At 39.5% G+C, this 16508-nt stretch overlaps 1 protein-coding gene across 5 annotated transcripts in view; it reads right to left on the reverse strand.

Annotated features, from left to right (window-relative positions):
- Positions 1 to 16508, reverse strand: part of PIK3CB (phosphatidylinositol-4,5-bisphosphate 3-kinase catalytic subunit beta) — an 88481-nt gene that overhangs the window by 18596 nt on the left and 53377 nt on the right. For all 5 annotated transcript variants that reach the window (XM_058187681.1, XM_058187677.1, XM_058187679.1 and 2 more), the window contains 5 exons: positions 15930 to 15983; positions 15160 to 15348; positions 7735 to 7856; positions 4221 to 4364; positions 1914 to 2013 (listed from right to left, as the gene is read on the reverse strand). In XM_058187681.1, coding sequence (XP_058043664.1) covers positions 1914 to 2013; positions 4221 to 4364; positions 7735 to 7856; positions 15160 to 15348; positions 15930 to 15983 — 609 coding nt within the window. The remainder of the gene's footprint in view (positions 1 to 1913; positions 2014 to 4220; positions 4365 to 7734; positions 7857 to 15159; positions 15349 to 15929; positions 15984 to 16508) is intronic.

Below are 16508 nucleotides of genomic sequence, written 5' to 3' on the forward strand. Positions count from 1 at the left end.
CACAAAAGTGAGATTTAATGTTTGTTTCTTTAGGACAATTGTCGATAAATGTTAACTTTTATAAATTTTCTCTCACATCTCCTCTTATCAATTTAATTTGCATATGAAATATAATTCTGCCAAAAGAATCTAACAATAAATTGAAGTAATGTTCTTGCTCAGAAGTACAGAGAATTCCCCACATGGCTATTTTATTGGCAAGTAAAAAAATTAAATATATAAAAATATTAAAATAATTTACATTTGAGGACCTAGTTGGCAACATTCGTCAACTGTTGAACCGGGACCAAAGAAAATGATAGCCAAATATGATTCCAAGTGGGTGACTGGCATAGTTTTATCATGAAGCAGGAAGACTTTTTCCCATGTGGCCAATAAATAAGGGCTTTAACAGCAGGAACATCTAATCTAAACAGATTAGAATGACCTTGACATAGCAACCAGAGAACAAAATTATCAGAAGAGAAATTTCCATGTTGGTACATTTATGTCTACAGGATGCAAACATGTCTGCTCTCTGTATCTATCAGGGTTCAAAAGCAGAGTTAAAATGTAACGATTATGACGGTGACTGTGAGGAGCAAAATTAAAAAAAAAGTCCAATTCATTTCTGGATTTATGTCTGCCTGCTTCAGTGTAAATTAGTTTACATTCTCCATCAATTTCCTAGTCTTTGTGCCCTTAAATCTTGGATGAGAGTTACAGAATCCAACCTTACTTTTGACAAACATTGACTTTAATTATGGACTGACTGACAAACATTTTTCTTGGTTGTTTCTTCCAACTTTGTTAAATTACTATTTCCTTTGTTTCAGAGTTCTAGAAACATAATGCTGAAGCAATGGATATGACCTTAGACCATGAACTGCCAGACATTTCTTAATATCCAGTCTGTTGATACTTTTACTACTAAAACAAATAGAACAATAATAGCTTCTTTATAAATCTGAAACTTCAACTGGTGTTAATAAACTTGGAAAACATATATTGCTTAATAATTAGTATCCACTTATATATTTTCAGTAGGTTCTGTAATGAAAAAAAAAATTAGTATAAAGCAGGGCTCTCCAACCTTAGCAACTTTAAGACTTGTGGACTTCAACTCCCAGAATTCCTCAGCCAGCAAAGCTGGCTGAGGAATTCTGGGAGTTGAAGTCCACAAGTCTTAAAAGTTGCCAAGGTTGGAGACCCCTGGTATAAAGCATGTTTTAAGGCTTAAAACTTTCTTATAGAAAGCTGAGTCATTCTAAGCAGGATGCTGTGGAAGCTGTACAGAGTTTGATTATAGAAAAACGACAAGAGAGACTTCTGTGACATCTGTGAAAACCAAAAGATCTCTGCTTTTCTACAATTCTAGGAGCTGTGCAAACATTATAGGAGGGAACAAATTCTACCTGCGCTGGACAAACAGGAACTTTTTGAAGTATTTCTAGGTTCAATTTCTTCTGTGTTTGCACAGTTGGGAATCTTTTGCTCCTTCTTTGATTACACTGACATGCACTTCCTCCAAAATGCACCAAAAATGTCACAGCCCACAGAAAACTAAACTGAATGTATTTAAAACAGCTATTAATTTTTAATGGTTTACTCAAGTATGTTAACTAATAATTAAGGTATTTTTTTATACTACAGGATTAGGTAATTATTTTATGAGGTAAAGATTTATATACTGATTGCAGGAGATAAACTGGAAAAAAAACCTCTAAAAGAATTATTTTGCCAGTTTCCTAATGAATATTGTCAGCAGCATTTCACAACTGGTTAAGCAACAATTACTGATTATTTCTACAGATAATAAGACTACTGTGGATTTCTTAGGTGCTTTTTCAAAAGGGCCTGGCCTATAAAAGCATTTTACATCATGTTGACTTTGTGCAAATAATCCCAGGGGAAGGATTTAAAATAAGTAGTACCTGTTTGGAAAGAACTTTCATGTGAGTGACGCTTCCTCGACAATAAGCTTCCAATATCACACCAAACTGCAAAGAAACTGCAGGTATATGCATTTCTGATCTGCAAGACATATATGTGTAAATATATAACCATGTATTTTAAAGACATATTTATAATATATATCCAAATCAGAAGGTAGATGGTTAAATGTGCAGCTCTTAAAACCCGGATTATGTTGTTACTGCTCTACAAATAAACAGTTGCAAAGCCAAGTACACCCTTGCACATGGAAAGTATATACCTATTAAAATACAATACACAAACTCTTTGCAGCAGAAGTCAATCTAATCCCCCAAATTAAGTCCTCTGCCTTTTAAATTCTCCACCTTCTAAGAAGGAACATGTACAGAGATGAGTCAAAATTTCTTGTTGTAAAATTGAGGAAACAATGTGAGAAAAGAAATTCTGTCTTATGTGCAAGTTTCTGATGTTCTTGAAGGTTAGCTTGAAGAGAGCTCTGCCAAATTCAGAAGACAGGTACCTCTTCTTGGGTGTTCCATTTCACGAGAGGTCTGAACCTATTGATTACAGCAGCTTTTCAAATGATAACAACTTTATGAATTGGGCTTCAGATACTATAATCACCAGTTTCACATGGTTGATTACAGGAGTGAAAGTCAGCATAACTTTAGAGCTCCATACTATAGAAGTATCGAAAAGAGTTGAAGCATTACTTTTGGAACTACAGTTTTAGAAATCAAAAGGTAAAGGAGAAGAAGGCATTTTGAAGGCACCAATTCACTGCAGTTTAAAAACCTGATCGTTAGTATTTTGACTCATTAATTGTGGGGAGGAATATTTGAAGAACAATGTAAAGCAGGGGTCTCCAATCTTGGCAACTTTAAGCCAACTCCTAAAAGCAAAGCAAAGCCGGCTAGGGAATTCTGGGAGTTGAAGTCCTCCAGGCTTAAAGTTGCCAAGGTTGGAGATCCCTGATCTAAAGGATCCTTTCTCTTTAATCATCTCAGCTGGATCAATGGTTCTTGAGATATTGGTTCAACGGGAGACAAAAGAAAAATGGATCTAAAGATTAATAATAAGACCTTATGATGTAAAACAATTTTGTATGGAAGGAAACAACACAACACACGTTTGTGGTTTTTATGAGGAACAAAAAAGAATCTTTCAATATATTTTATCACAAATGTATAAAATATAAAAAAAATCCAAGACTGATCCTCACTTCTAATAGTAAATAAAAAGTTCACCCAATTCCAAGAAATAAGCAAAGCGTTTCCCAAGCTACCTTGATGCTTTTGAAGAACGAAACTGTGTCAGCATTAGCTGAGTCTCTACAAATCATTCCCTTTCACTTGATACAAAGCCAATTTTTAAGTTTCATTTTCCAAGTTTCCTACTACATTCCAAGTGTAATGCTGTACCATTCAGCCAGTTACTTAAAACTGGAATATCTACTTGGATTCATATATTTTGTTACTGGTTTAAGGCACTTTTTCTTCCAGCCATTCTGTCTTCTCTAATCTTGGTTATCCACTTTGATTTTCATGGGCCACAATTTCCCAAATGGGCTATGAATGAGCATTCACCAACCTTAGGCAATATGCCAAGGACACAAAGATACAAACAGACCTGTCAATCCTGTCTAGAAACATGTTTTTGACTTGCTCTACTCACCCAGCTAGATATCTAGGATAACAGTCCTGCAGTGTCTCCACTCAAATGGGATTATATTGAAACACTGGATCATATTGTACTACCTGCTTTATGCTGACACTCAACAAGAATTGTTATCATTTGTGGTCAAGCACTTTCATTCCCTTTATCTCCAGCTGTTATAATGAGATCAATGTCAAAAAAAATTGCTTCACAAAATACAGCAATCTTTCTTTAAGCAATCTTAGCTATTTCTTCCCAAGTTTGGTTGATCATTCAACTATAGATGGTTTATCCAACTGACTATATCTATGCATTTACATGCATTTTTAATGATTCTTACTAATATGTTTGTATTCAAGAATTGTATATTGTATATCTATTTGGAATTCACTTATTTACCATTGACATATTACTGGTCTACAGTAAAAAATAAATCATTTTCTCTTTGTTTGAAAAGAAACCACAATTAAAGCATTCTTAACTGTCATCTACTTTTAAACAATCCAATTTAATTGGATAGCGAAAACATAAATTATACACATATGATATAAAACAGAATAACCAAATATAGTACTCAGAATGAATAGAAGCCCCACCCTCCTACTTATTTGCTACAGGTGTTTTGTATAACGAGTCATTTTAAGATTTACCTCAAATGCCAAAACAACATTTGTCCTATCCTTCTGTTTGCCAGGGCTTTCTCTAATAGGAATCTGGAGAGAGCACAGTCAAGAAAAGCTTCGTATTTCAGGACCTGCACAAGCTGCAGAAGATACTGAGCAAGTTCTTCATCACTAGAAATAAGTTAGAAAAAAGTAGATAAACTAGTGGAATTCTGGATAAATACATTCTCAATTTTATACTATTTCTACATTATCTTCTGTAAAACGTTCCCAATGCAGAATATAATAAACTAAATTAAAATCAACAATAAAACAGTATGTACGTATATATTTACTGATTTGTAAGATGTATTTAGCTGCCTAAAACCAAAAGAATATAGCCACCTTCTGTCTGTTATTAACAGCAGCTGCTTGCAATTACTGCAGGTTCAAGTCCCACCAGGCCCAAGGTTGACTCAGCCTTCCATCCTTTATAAGGTAGGTAAAATGAGGACCCAGATTGTTGGGCGGGGCAATAAGTTGACTTTGTATATAAATATACAAATAGAATGAGACTATTGCCTTACACAATGTAAACCGCCCTGAGTCTTTGGAGAAGGGCGGGATATAAATGTAAAAAAAACAAAAACCTTCTTAAAAATAAAGTGTTAAGAATAAAATAAAAATCCAAAACTTAAATTAAGAACAAAACACAAAACTAAATATTTGAAAAATTAAGATGTGGTATCATGACAGGTCAAAAAGTGGCATGTTTTTGTAAATTCCCATAATGTCATGATTGTGAGAGCCATTCATGCTTCAGGGGGCCTGCTATTCCAGAGGAGGCGGCCTGCTACAGAGAATGCTTGATGTTGGGTTCTCTTATGCTACTGTACATGTCCTGATAAGAGGGCACTCCTCAGCAAGTACTGCATAATTATCTAGGTCAGGGGTCTGCAAACTTGGCTCTTTTAAGACTTGTGGACTTCAACTCCCAGAGCAAAGCTGGCTGAGGAACTCTGGGAGTTGAAGTCCACAAGTCTTAAAAGAGCCAAGATTGCAGACCCCTGGTCTAGGTAAAATAGATGGAAAATACAGTGGAAGGGCAATCTTTAAGATATATACAGTAGTAGAAGAGAGGGAGGAGAAAGAAGAGGAAAGGAGAGAGATGTTGTAAAAATGGGTGAAATATGGTGTACAGGAGAAAAGAAAACAGGCAGACAATTTCATATTTTTTTTTCTTGAGGGTTATACTACTGAAACTATAACAGAAGGTAATACAGATGCTAAAGCACATAAGTTTAGATGTTATTGCATACTAGTTAATATTTATACGAAAATTTAAATTTTGTGTAAAAGGTAGGAATAAATAATATGAAATAAGAACAATGAAATGTAATAATTAGGAATATGCTTATATGTATTGAAATGTATGATACTCAAACATCGCTCCATTCACACAATGATATGTATAAATTAAAAAATAGTAATAAAAACTTGATTAAAAAAGGTTATATAATAGAAGATGAAATAAAGTAGTAGAAACATGAAATAATGAAAGGAATGTAAAAGGTCAGGCTGAAGTGACTGAATACAACTCCTCCCCAATTTCCTTTTTGAAAATCTGAGTGACCGTGCGCGGACCTCCCAGTCCAAGAATGCAACCAATACATAAGATTAATCTGCATATACATAAACTGAATCGCTCCTTAGCCAGTTGTCATATCCTTACTGAACAACTGATGCAAATTCAAGAAGATAGCAATAGCACTTAGACTTATATACCGCTTCACAGTGCTTTACAGCCCTCTCTAAGTGATTTACAGAGTGAAAATGATCTGGTAAAATAATGCAAATCACAAGAACAACCAATTTCTGTCCCATGCTTTGGCCTGATACCATTTAAAAAGATAATCTGTCTCATCCAAGATTTTCTGTAGTTGAAACCTAATAATCTTCTTAACAATCTTACCAAGAAATGGCAAGTTGGAGACTTGCTGATAATTTTCTGAGATGTTCAGACCAAAGGACTGCTTTTTGAGGAAGAGATATACTATCACCTCCTTCAAGGCATGCAACAGACTCCTTTCATGTCTTTGTGCCCTGTCTGGATGCATGTATGCAAGGAGAAAATTATAATTGACAGGGCTAGGTTCATCCCTGAAAGATATTGTCAACTTCCTCAGGTGTCATAGCTATCTACATCTTTACCATTTTACATGATTTTTGTCTTAAAGATCAATGGGAAAGTTCAAAGACTCCACCTTCCAACTTTTTTGTTGATTACAGGTAAGAATAAATGCATCTGTTTCATTCAAATGAAACTACAAATAAAGATCATATCAACAGAGAAACTATATTTTGTCCATTCATATATAAAAAGAATTACTATATGTACTAAAGAAAAACAATCACTAAATTCAGTCATCCAGTCGTGGCTGCCAACATTCTCAAGACACCTTCTGGAGCACAATAATGATGTGACTAGTACACTATATAATGCCCAAAATATTAGAGAAGGGTATTGGTAACTATGGCATTTTTGCACTCCAGCATTTATTACTTTCGTCAATTGAGATTATTTAAACATTTTTTCTGTTTTATATATTTTATTTTATTTTATTTTATTTATTTATTTTGTCACAACATTATATATAAACACATATAATGAAAGAAAACAATAGGACAGGAACGGTAGGCACTTTTGTGCACTTATGCATGCCCCTTATTGCTTAGCAAGGAAGATGCCTGCAAAAATTGACATAACATGTTGAATGCAAATGCTCTCCTGAAAGATATATACACACGAAAAACAGAAAAAATTATGAAGAATTTACAATATGCCAAATGCTCAGTAGAAACAATCCTCTGGACTTACTAAATACTACATCAAACTTAGACAAGTTTTACAGGAAAAAAACACTTTGTTTACATTTTAAGGACGTCAAAATATTCTGTTAACAATTTAGCCTTGGAAATAAATAAGAAATGCTATTAATCATATACAGCACTGTACAGAAAAGTCAAAGCCACAAAATCCAACAACACTGCACTGTTAATAGTTAAGATTTTTCTGAAAAAAATGTCATTGAATACATAAATCTATGCTTTAACAAAAATTAAACAAATAAACAGTTTCTTGGAAAACCTATTACATAAACACACATACCAAATCTGTTGCACATCTGCTCAAGTGTAAATTCCTGTATGTTTCACATGACATAATTCTAAATTTGCAAAGATTCACTTCCATAGGACATTAGTTGGATGCTTTCTAAATTGACATTTTAAAAACATCTGAGTCTTTCAAATGCTATAGCATTTGCTCCAGAGAGAAAAGGGAGACTTGTCCTCTCCTGACTAGACACCACTTCCCAAAGGAGGACCACCCAGCCTGATCTTAACTGATATCATCAGTAAACTAGGATTTTAGCCTGGCCCACAGCTGGAATTGTTTCCTGAGTTGGAGAATTTATTTCACTCGGGGTAAAAGTCACAGGATTTTCTTGTTGAGATCCAACTTGTGAGCCAATTACTAGGATAAAGTTACCATACTACTTACCTCATTTGTCGTAAACAGGCCACAGCATATTCTCTTACATATTGATCAGGATAATTGAAATCTAATAATTCTAATGCTTCTCGGGGAGGCAGTTTTGACCATATCTGAAGAAGAGCCTGAAGCTGTTCAGAAAATAAACATAATATATGCAGAATTCAATAACTAAAATATTTATGAGCAGAAATCATTCATAAATAGAGTTGGACTACTGGACCCAACTTTCTGCATTTTAGCCATTGAATTACTTTGGACAGAGAGAGAGAGAAAAGGAATTGGCTCAATCTACTTCACAGGGCTTTTTGGGGGGGGGAAATGGAAGGGAAATCCCATTTGAACTGCCTTGAATTCTTGGAAGAAAGGCAGAATATAACTCTAAAAAATAAAATTTATTCAGTTAATAAATAAATATTGCCCTTCACATACACAAAGGGAAATATGTTCAACAGAGATGTAAAACGTAATATAGTGGGAGACATCAGTTCCATTCCTCAATTCAAACTAACGAGGAAGAGAATAGTAGCACAAACTATGACTCTTTAATATTCCTATTTCTAGCCAGTTGGACAAAATGTCAATAATTTCATTTGTTTCATTTCCTTCTAGTGATGTAAAAGGGGGAGATTTGAAAGCGCCTCATTATTCCTCTACCTGAAACAGAATGAGAATACCCTGTGTGGTAGAGGGTAGAAAAATAAGGGTGATCTGCAGAGTAAAATACTATAGGAGAAACAAAGGGGTAGTAGTTGTTCATATAAATCAAATCAAATGAAATGAAATTCAAATGAGATATTAGAGAAGACATTCAAGATACATAAAAGAATGAACTAAAAAGAGGTGACAGATTTGTATAATCTCCTTAATCTCTGGACACAAATTAGCTTAGTTCTGTTTATTTGCAAATTCTAGAAATGGACAAATGCTATTTGGCAATTAATTTAACAAAGGACTGGTTATTTTTGTATAAGAAATGGTCCTATATTATCAACCTGTTATCTATTGTATCTTATTTGATTCCCTATCTATGCAATTGAATGCTAAAGCAGTTGATGACTGTTAAAATATGAAAATTTTTAACTCTTGCGCCTGCGAGGTGCCCCCGCCTCGCAGGAATGGCCCGCCGCATTATCAAGGGCCGGCCTCAATGACGGGTCTTGGGACCCACAGAGGTGGCATGCGAAAAAAAAAGAGCCTGTGGGGGTTTTTAGATAGGGCTTTTTTAAGGGGTGGGAGGGTTAAGACGGGCGTTGGGGGTAGCCCGTCGGGTGGGGAGCCAGTCCTTGCGCGTGCTCGTGACGGTTCTTTAATAGGTTTGGAGGTTAGGGGGGGAGATTGCGTTCCCGTTGGTGAGGGTGGCCCGATTTTCACGGTAAGTGGGAGGGGCAGATATGGCGGAAGGGGGGGATCATATCGTTCTGGGGGCGCGCGCGCCCGATGTTTGCAAGCGGTCGCGCGCCCCGATCCCTCGTCCTTTTCCCGTTCCCCGGATGGTCAAGACCTCCAGAGCCTGGGCCTTCGGCTGATGTTATGCAACGCACGGTCCGTAGTTAATAAGGCCCCCCTAATACATGACCTTATTCAGGGGGGCGCTGCGGACCTTATAGGCGTTACGGAAACCTGGCTGGGCACGGAAGGGGGTGTGCCCCTTGTGGAGATGTGCCCGCCGGGTTTCCGTGCATTCCATCAGCCGAGGGCTCAGGGTAGGGGTGGGGGGGTGGCGGTTGTGATTAGAGAGAGTCTAGAACCGAGGGAGACCACTGTACCTCAGATTGCCGGGTGCGAATCCCTCTTTGTGAGATGGGGTCATAGGTGTCAGATGGGTTTGCTGATCACGTACCTGGCTCCTTGCTGCGTGACAGCCGCCCTGCCCGAGCTCCTGGAGATGCTGGCCGGGGTGGCAGTTGAGACCCCCAGACTTTTAGTCATGGGGGACTTTAACTTGCCATCGTCCGGCTCGTCATCGACGGCAGCTCGGGAGTTCATGGCTTCCATGACGGCCTTGGACCTGACCCAAGTAGTTGATGGCCCTACTCACATTGGGGGTGGCACTCTGGACCTGATTTTTGTCTCTGGTCAGTGGTTGAGAGATCTGGACTTAAAGGAAATAGTCACGGAACCTTTGTCATGGTCAGATCACTCTCTTCGCCTGGACTTCCTGACCGCCATCCACCACCGCAGGGAGACGGAGCCGACACACTGGTTCCATCCCAGGCGCCTGATGGACCCGGAGGGGTTCCGGACGGAGCTTGGGCCATTTCCTGAGGGTCTGGCTCACGGCTCGGCTGAGGAACTTGTTGCGGCCTGGGAACGGGCCGCGGCGGGGGCCTTAGACCGGGTCGTGCCTTTGCGGCCTCTGACCCGGCGCAGGTCCCAACCGGCTCCTTGGTTCTCCGAGGAGCTGAGGGGGATGAAGCGCCGGAGAAGACGCCTAGAGAGTTCCTGGAGGTCCAGCCGTTCAGAAGCTGATCGGACACTAGTGAAGTCCTATACTAGGGCTTACCTAGTGGCATTGAGGGAAGCGAGGCGTAGCTACGCCTCCTCCCTCATTGCATCGGCAGATAACCGCCCAGCCGCCCTGTTTCGGGTGACCCGCTCCCTCTTACACCAGGGGGAGCGGGATGACCCGTTGCAGGGACGTGCTGAGGAGTTTAACGGTTATCTATACGATAAAATCGTTCAGCTTCGGGATGGTTTGGACCAAGATTGCGGTGATATGGGTGAGACGGCTGAGGGTGGTCTTGGTGACATTTTATGGGATGAGTTTGACCCTGTCGCTCCCGAGGACATGGACAGGTTGCTGGGGAGGCTGAATGCCACCACATGTTTACTGGACCCGTGCCCCTCCTGGTTGGTGCTGGCCACGCAGGAGGTGACACGAGGCTGGCTCCAGGCGATTACGAGCGCTTCCTTGGTGGAGGGTGTCTTCCGCCGCCTTGAAAGAGGCGGTGGTGAGGCCCTCCTCAAGAAGCCTTCCTGACCCGCTGTTTTAGGTAATTATCGTCCGGTCTCCAACCTTCGCTTCACGGCGAAGGTTGTAGAGAGTATGGTGGCATATCAGTTTCCCTTGCACCTGGATGAAACTGTCTATCTAGACCCGTTCCAGTCCGGTTTCCGGCCCGGTTACAGCACGGAGACGGCTTTGGTCGCATTGGTGGATGATCTCTGGAGGGCCAGGGATAGGGGTTGTTCCTCTGCCCTGGTCCTATTAGACCTCTCAGCGGCTTTCGATACCATCGACCATGGTATCCTGCTGCGCCGGTTGGAGGGATTGGGAGTGGGAGGCACCATTTATCGGTGGTTCTCCTCCTATCTCTCCGACCTGTCGCAGTCGGTGTTGACAGGGGGGCAGAGGTCGGCCCCGAGGCGCCTCACTTGTGGGGTGCCGCAGGGATCGATCCTCTCGCCCCTTCTGTTCAACATCTATATGAAGCCGCTGGGTGAGATCATCAGTGGGTTCGGTGTGAGGTACCAGCTGTACGCGGATGACACCCAGCTGTACTTTTCCACACCGGACCACCCCAACGAAGCTATCGAAGTGCTGTCCCGGTGTCTGGAGGCGGTACGGGTCTGGATGGGGAGAAACAGGCTCAAGCTCAATCCCTCCAAGACAGAGTGGCTGTGGATGCCGGCGTCCCGGTACAGTCAGCTAAATCCGCGGCTGACCATCGGTGGCGAGTCATTGGCCCCGATGGAGAGGGTGCGCAACTTAGGCGTCCTCCTGGATGAACGGCTGTCTCTAGAAGATCATTTGACGGCCGTCTCCAGGAGAGCGTTCTACCAGGTTCGCCTGGTACACCAGTTGCGCCCCTTTCTGGACCGGGAGGCCCTATGCACGGTCACTCACGCTCTCGTGACGTCTCGCCTGGATTACTGCAACGCTCTCTACATGGGGCTTCCCTTGAAGGGCATCCGGAGGCTACAGTTAGTCCAGAATGCGGCTGCGCGGGTGATAGATGGAGCCCTCGTGGCTCCCGTGATAACACCCATCCTGCGCAGGCTGCACTGGCTACCTGTGGCCTTCCGGGTGCGCTTCAAGGTTTTGGTAACCACCTTTAAAGCGCTCCATGGCATAGGGCCGGGTTATCTACGGGACCGCCTACTGCGACCAGATACCTCTCACCGACCCGTGCGCTCTCACAGAGGGGGACTCCTCAGGGTGCCGTCAGCTAGGCAGTGTCGTCTGGCGACGCCCAGGGGAAGGGCCTTCTCTGTGGGGGCTCCCGCCCTCTGGAACGAACTCCCCCCAGGACTCCGTCAACTTCCGGATCTTCGAACCTTCCGTCGCGAGCTCAAGACACATTTATTCATCTGTGCAGGACTGGCTTAGATTTTAAATTGAGAGGGGTTTTAAATTGATTTTAATATTTATATTTCTGTTTTTTAATAATTGGGCATTATAATAAGTTTTTTAATGATTATTTTAATTTGTATATTGATGTTTTTATATGCCTGTAAACCGCCCTGAGTCCTTTGGGAGATAGGGCGGTATATAAGTTTGAATAATAAATAAAATAAATAAATAAATAAATAAAATATGAATTTAAAAAAATAGATTAAATGCTAATATTAAAATTAGCTGCCCATTGTAAAAGTGCAAATAACACTATCCTTCGAGCAGTGATGTAGCCTGAATTTACACTTGAACTCAACATGCTGAGCACCAAAGAGCTCTAACTTGAGCCCTTCCTTGCAGGAAACATGGAATTTAATATTGTGTATATTTGGCTTCATCTCTACAATATCAGATAACAGAATCCAAGCATTCAAAAATGTGTGCAACATATGGAATATTGTTCTGTTGCCACTAGGATTATGACTGCTTAAAAAAATTTAAAATTAGAGGCAGAGGTTATTGAACTAGAAAAAGTTAAGTGATATGACCCTTAGAGGAAACAAGAGCTCAATGACCTGAGAAGGAGCCAAAAAGATTCCAAAAATACAGCCAATTCTTGTTTACATTCTTTCTCTGAGCTTGAATAAGGAGGGAAATGCTGACCAGCTAGATCAACATCCCAGGTGGGTACTGGCTGATCTAAGAGTGTTGGTCAGAGGCCAACAAGGGGACTTATCACATCTGGGCTCAAAGCTTTCCTTTCTTAAACCAAAACCCAAAACAATAATACATCTGTAGGACAATCAATGATATTGATTCAGAGCAAAAGTGCCCATAAAAAAAGTTTCCATTATAAATGGGAAAATTACAGCAACTAGGAATCTTTCTCCTTATTTCATAAATTAATGAACTATGCCACTTTCAGCTACCTTTTTACTATCTTCTAGCTACATTTCAACAAATTTAAAACATTTTTGAACGTAATAAAGTTGATGCAATATAAAATTAACAGACAACTAGTATTCTCTATGGCATTATAGGGCCTGGGTACTTACGGGACTGCCTACTGTTACCTCATGCCTCCCACCGACCCGTACGCTCACACAGAGAGGGACTTCTCAGGGTGCCGTCCGCCAAACAATGTCGGCTGGCAGCCCCCAGGGGAAGATCCTACTCTGTGGGGGCTCCTACCCTCTGGAACGAACTTCCCCCTGGTTTACGCCAAATACCTGACCTTAGGACCTTCCGCCGTGAATTGAAAACACATTTATTTATTCGCGCGGGGCTGGCTTAAATTTTGTTGGTTTTAACTTTATATTATGAATTTTAATGGGTTTTTAGAATTTTAAATGTTTTAAAGTCTTAGGCCAATTGTGTAATAAGTTTTTTAATTCTTGTTTTAATTGTATATTGTATTGTTTGTTTTTATTTTGGCTGTACACCGCCCTGAGTCCTTCGGGAGAAGGGTGGTATAGAAATCGAATAAATAATAATAATAATAATAATAATAATAATAATAATAATAATAATAATTATTATTATTATTATTATTATTATTATCTTATACAACTAGATTATTCAAAATTATAAATTTATAAGTTTTTAAATTATAAATAACATCAGAGCAGTGATATTTTAAATAGATTTTTTGCACCACTGGAAAACCTGAAAGGCCAGTTTTGGGATAAATCATCATGGAAAAAATATATACAGTCACTAGGAATTGAAAACAACTTTAAGGCACATCAATCAGTCAATCAGATTTCTGCAGCTGAACCAAAGAACAGTATCTAAAAATCCTACTATGAACACTGGGGTAAAAACTATTCAAGTACTAAGAGGGTTAATAAATTAAAAGTTATCATCTTTTCCCCAAAATATGACCCACCCTGAAAAGAAGCCCTATCATATTTTTGAACACATGTGCTAAAATTACGCCCTAACCCCAAAATTAGCCCTAATTAAGACCCTGCACACCCCAGGATGCAGGGGGTGGGGCAAGGCACACAGGTAAAAATTAAGATAGGGTGGGGATGGGAAGCTCTTTTATTGGCTACAGAGAGCTTTCCGGAAGCCATATGAAGGTGAAACGGAACCCAGGGGGTGCCCTGTGCATCAATCCAGAGCCAGTTTCTCATCTGCAGAGAGCTTTCTGGAAGGCTCTGAGGGCGAAATGGAGGCCAGGGGTGACACGTGTGAGTGGTAGCAAGTGACCACACAAGAAGTGGGCTAGCAGGAGCTCCTGTTGCTGCTGCGGCAGCGAGGTGAGTCAATAATTAGACCCACCCGAAAAGAAGCCCTAGCTGTTTTTTGGGGGGTCAAAAGAGAATAAGACCCAGTCATATTTTGGGGGAAAAACAGTAGAAAATACTGTGCAGCCCAAAAGGAAAACCAAAAAGGAATGGCACAATATCATAATATACAGATTTGACTACTGTTTCTACTGTATTTCCTTGCACATGATGAAATGTAAATGAGCTACATTTAGGAATGCTCTGATGTATCTACATTTTATTGTGCTACAATTACTCAAGACTGATTTGGAAGAGGAAACACTACCCATGTGTTTGTATAGTAAGAATGATGTCCCTTCCCCCTCTCACTCCCCAAATATCTGATTTTAAAAGAATGTAAAAACCTCAGAAGAGAAAATGGACAGAATTTACAAACGAAAAAATACTGATAAAGCAGCTTTCAATAACATTTTCAATTCTGAACAAAACTGATGAAAATGAAATTAGAACATTTTCCTATGTAAAGCTAAGATTATAAGAACTGTCCCTGTATCAGCCAAAATATAAATGAATAAATCCCAAAACCCTGTCTACCAGAAGATGAATAAGCTTCCCAGGGTACTGTCTACCTTACCAGAAGATTTTTGCACGGCTCAAGGCCTGGCTGCAAATAAGTAAGATGCTAAAGTTAGGTATTTACTTTGTAGCATATCAGCTTTGAAAAAAAATAATTGGCATGTCTATGTTTTTCCATTTAACAGTATCCCATTTAAATTATAACCTGCCACATTTCCTGCACAAAATTACTCGCTTTGTCCCTGGTATTACTATTGCTCTACATAGTTCACTATGTAGTCTTACTTGTGCAACATCTTCAAGCTTGTTCCATTTCACAGACAGCAACAGTTTTGGCAGGGATTGTGGAAAATTCTCACGACAGTCAAATCGTAATGTCCAAATGAGATCTATTTCATTTTCACACAGCTGAGATAAAGGGTCCCTTTCCATAATCTCTTTTAGCTCAATGTAGAACTTTTTGCCACCACGACCCTAAGAGGTTACATGTTGATTAATGTTCAGGCAAACATTCTGTAAATTTTACATATGTATCAAAACAAGCATTTCTGTTCTAGTACTGCTGCACATGCCATAAGGCCATAACAGATACTTCCCTTGTTTTAGTGTAAAACTGTAAATGTTTTATCAAATCATATTCATTTTACAAGTTTTATATACTGTACATCCCAAATGCCAATATTGTCATTCATGAAATATACACTTCTCAATGAAGACCACTAAGGGGCAGTATAGTTATTTTACTATTTCGCTTGGGTAATATTTCTGCTGAAGTGAATTTGAATTTAAAATTCAAAGAATGGATAAAAGCAAAAGTTTATATCATTTAAAGGTAAATGTACGTATTAAAGGAGAGTGAAGTCACAATATTTAACGGGCTGCTAATGAGCAGGATTTTGATGCATTTTACTAGAAATGTAATTATGAAAGAATATCACGATTTAACTAAATTATTTCTGAATATTAGCATTTAGCACCTGGTAAAAGCAAATACATAAAATAAATACATTCTGTTTTAAATGGGGAACGGCAATTATTTCATCTTTGATACTTACTGGCATGCCAGAACAATCACTGTTCCTTGCAATCTCAGCTGCTTTTTCAAGTATCTGCAGAAAATTTAACTCATGTTAAGAAATTTAAGTTTAAATTTAAAATTTACTGCCTACACATGCACACACACACACAGTTGAACAAGGTCAGACAATATTAGAATTAAAGATGAACTGGTTTCTGTGCAGCCTGATAAATGACATGTGCATGTAAGGAAATTAATGTCATTTACATTGCTCTTCCTGTCCTTGTTCAGATACAAAATTTGCATCTTATATCATCATATTTTAACATGAATCAGGTTCCATTATTTCATTGTAAGAAAATTCACTATACCAACAATAAGCACAGCTCTGTAACAAAATTATATATTAAAAAATGAATGCAGACCTTGAAATCGCACATTTGTGAACACTGTGAACATTAGCCACAATTGTGCAGTGGTTAGAGTGCAGTACTGCAGGCTACTTCTGCTGACTACCTGCTGCCTGCAATTTGGCAGTTCAAATCTCACCAGGCTCAAGGTTGACTCAGTCTTCCATCCTTCCAAGGTGGGTAGAATGAGGACCCAGATTGTTGGG

The sequence above is a fragment of the Ahaetulla prasina genome, chromosome 6 (assembly GCF_028640845.1).
Source record: "Ahaetulla prasina isolate Xishuangbanna chromosome 6, ASM2864084v1, whole genome shotgun sequence".
Taxonomy (NCBI): Eukaryota; Metazoa; Chordata; class Lepidosauria; order Squamata; family Colubridae; genus Ahaetulla; species Ahaetulla prasina.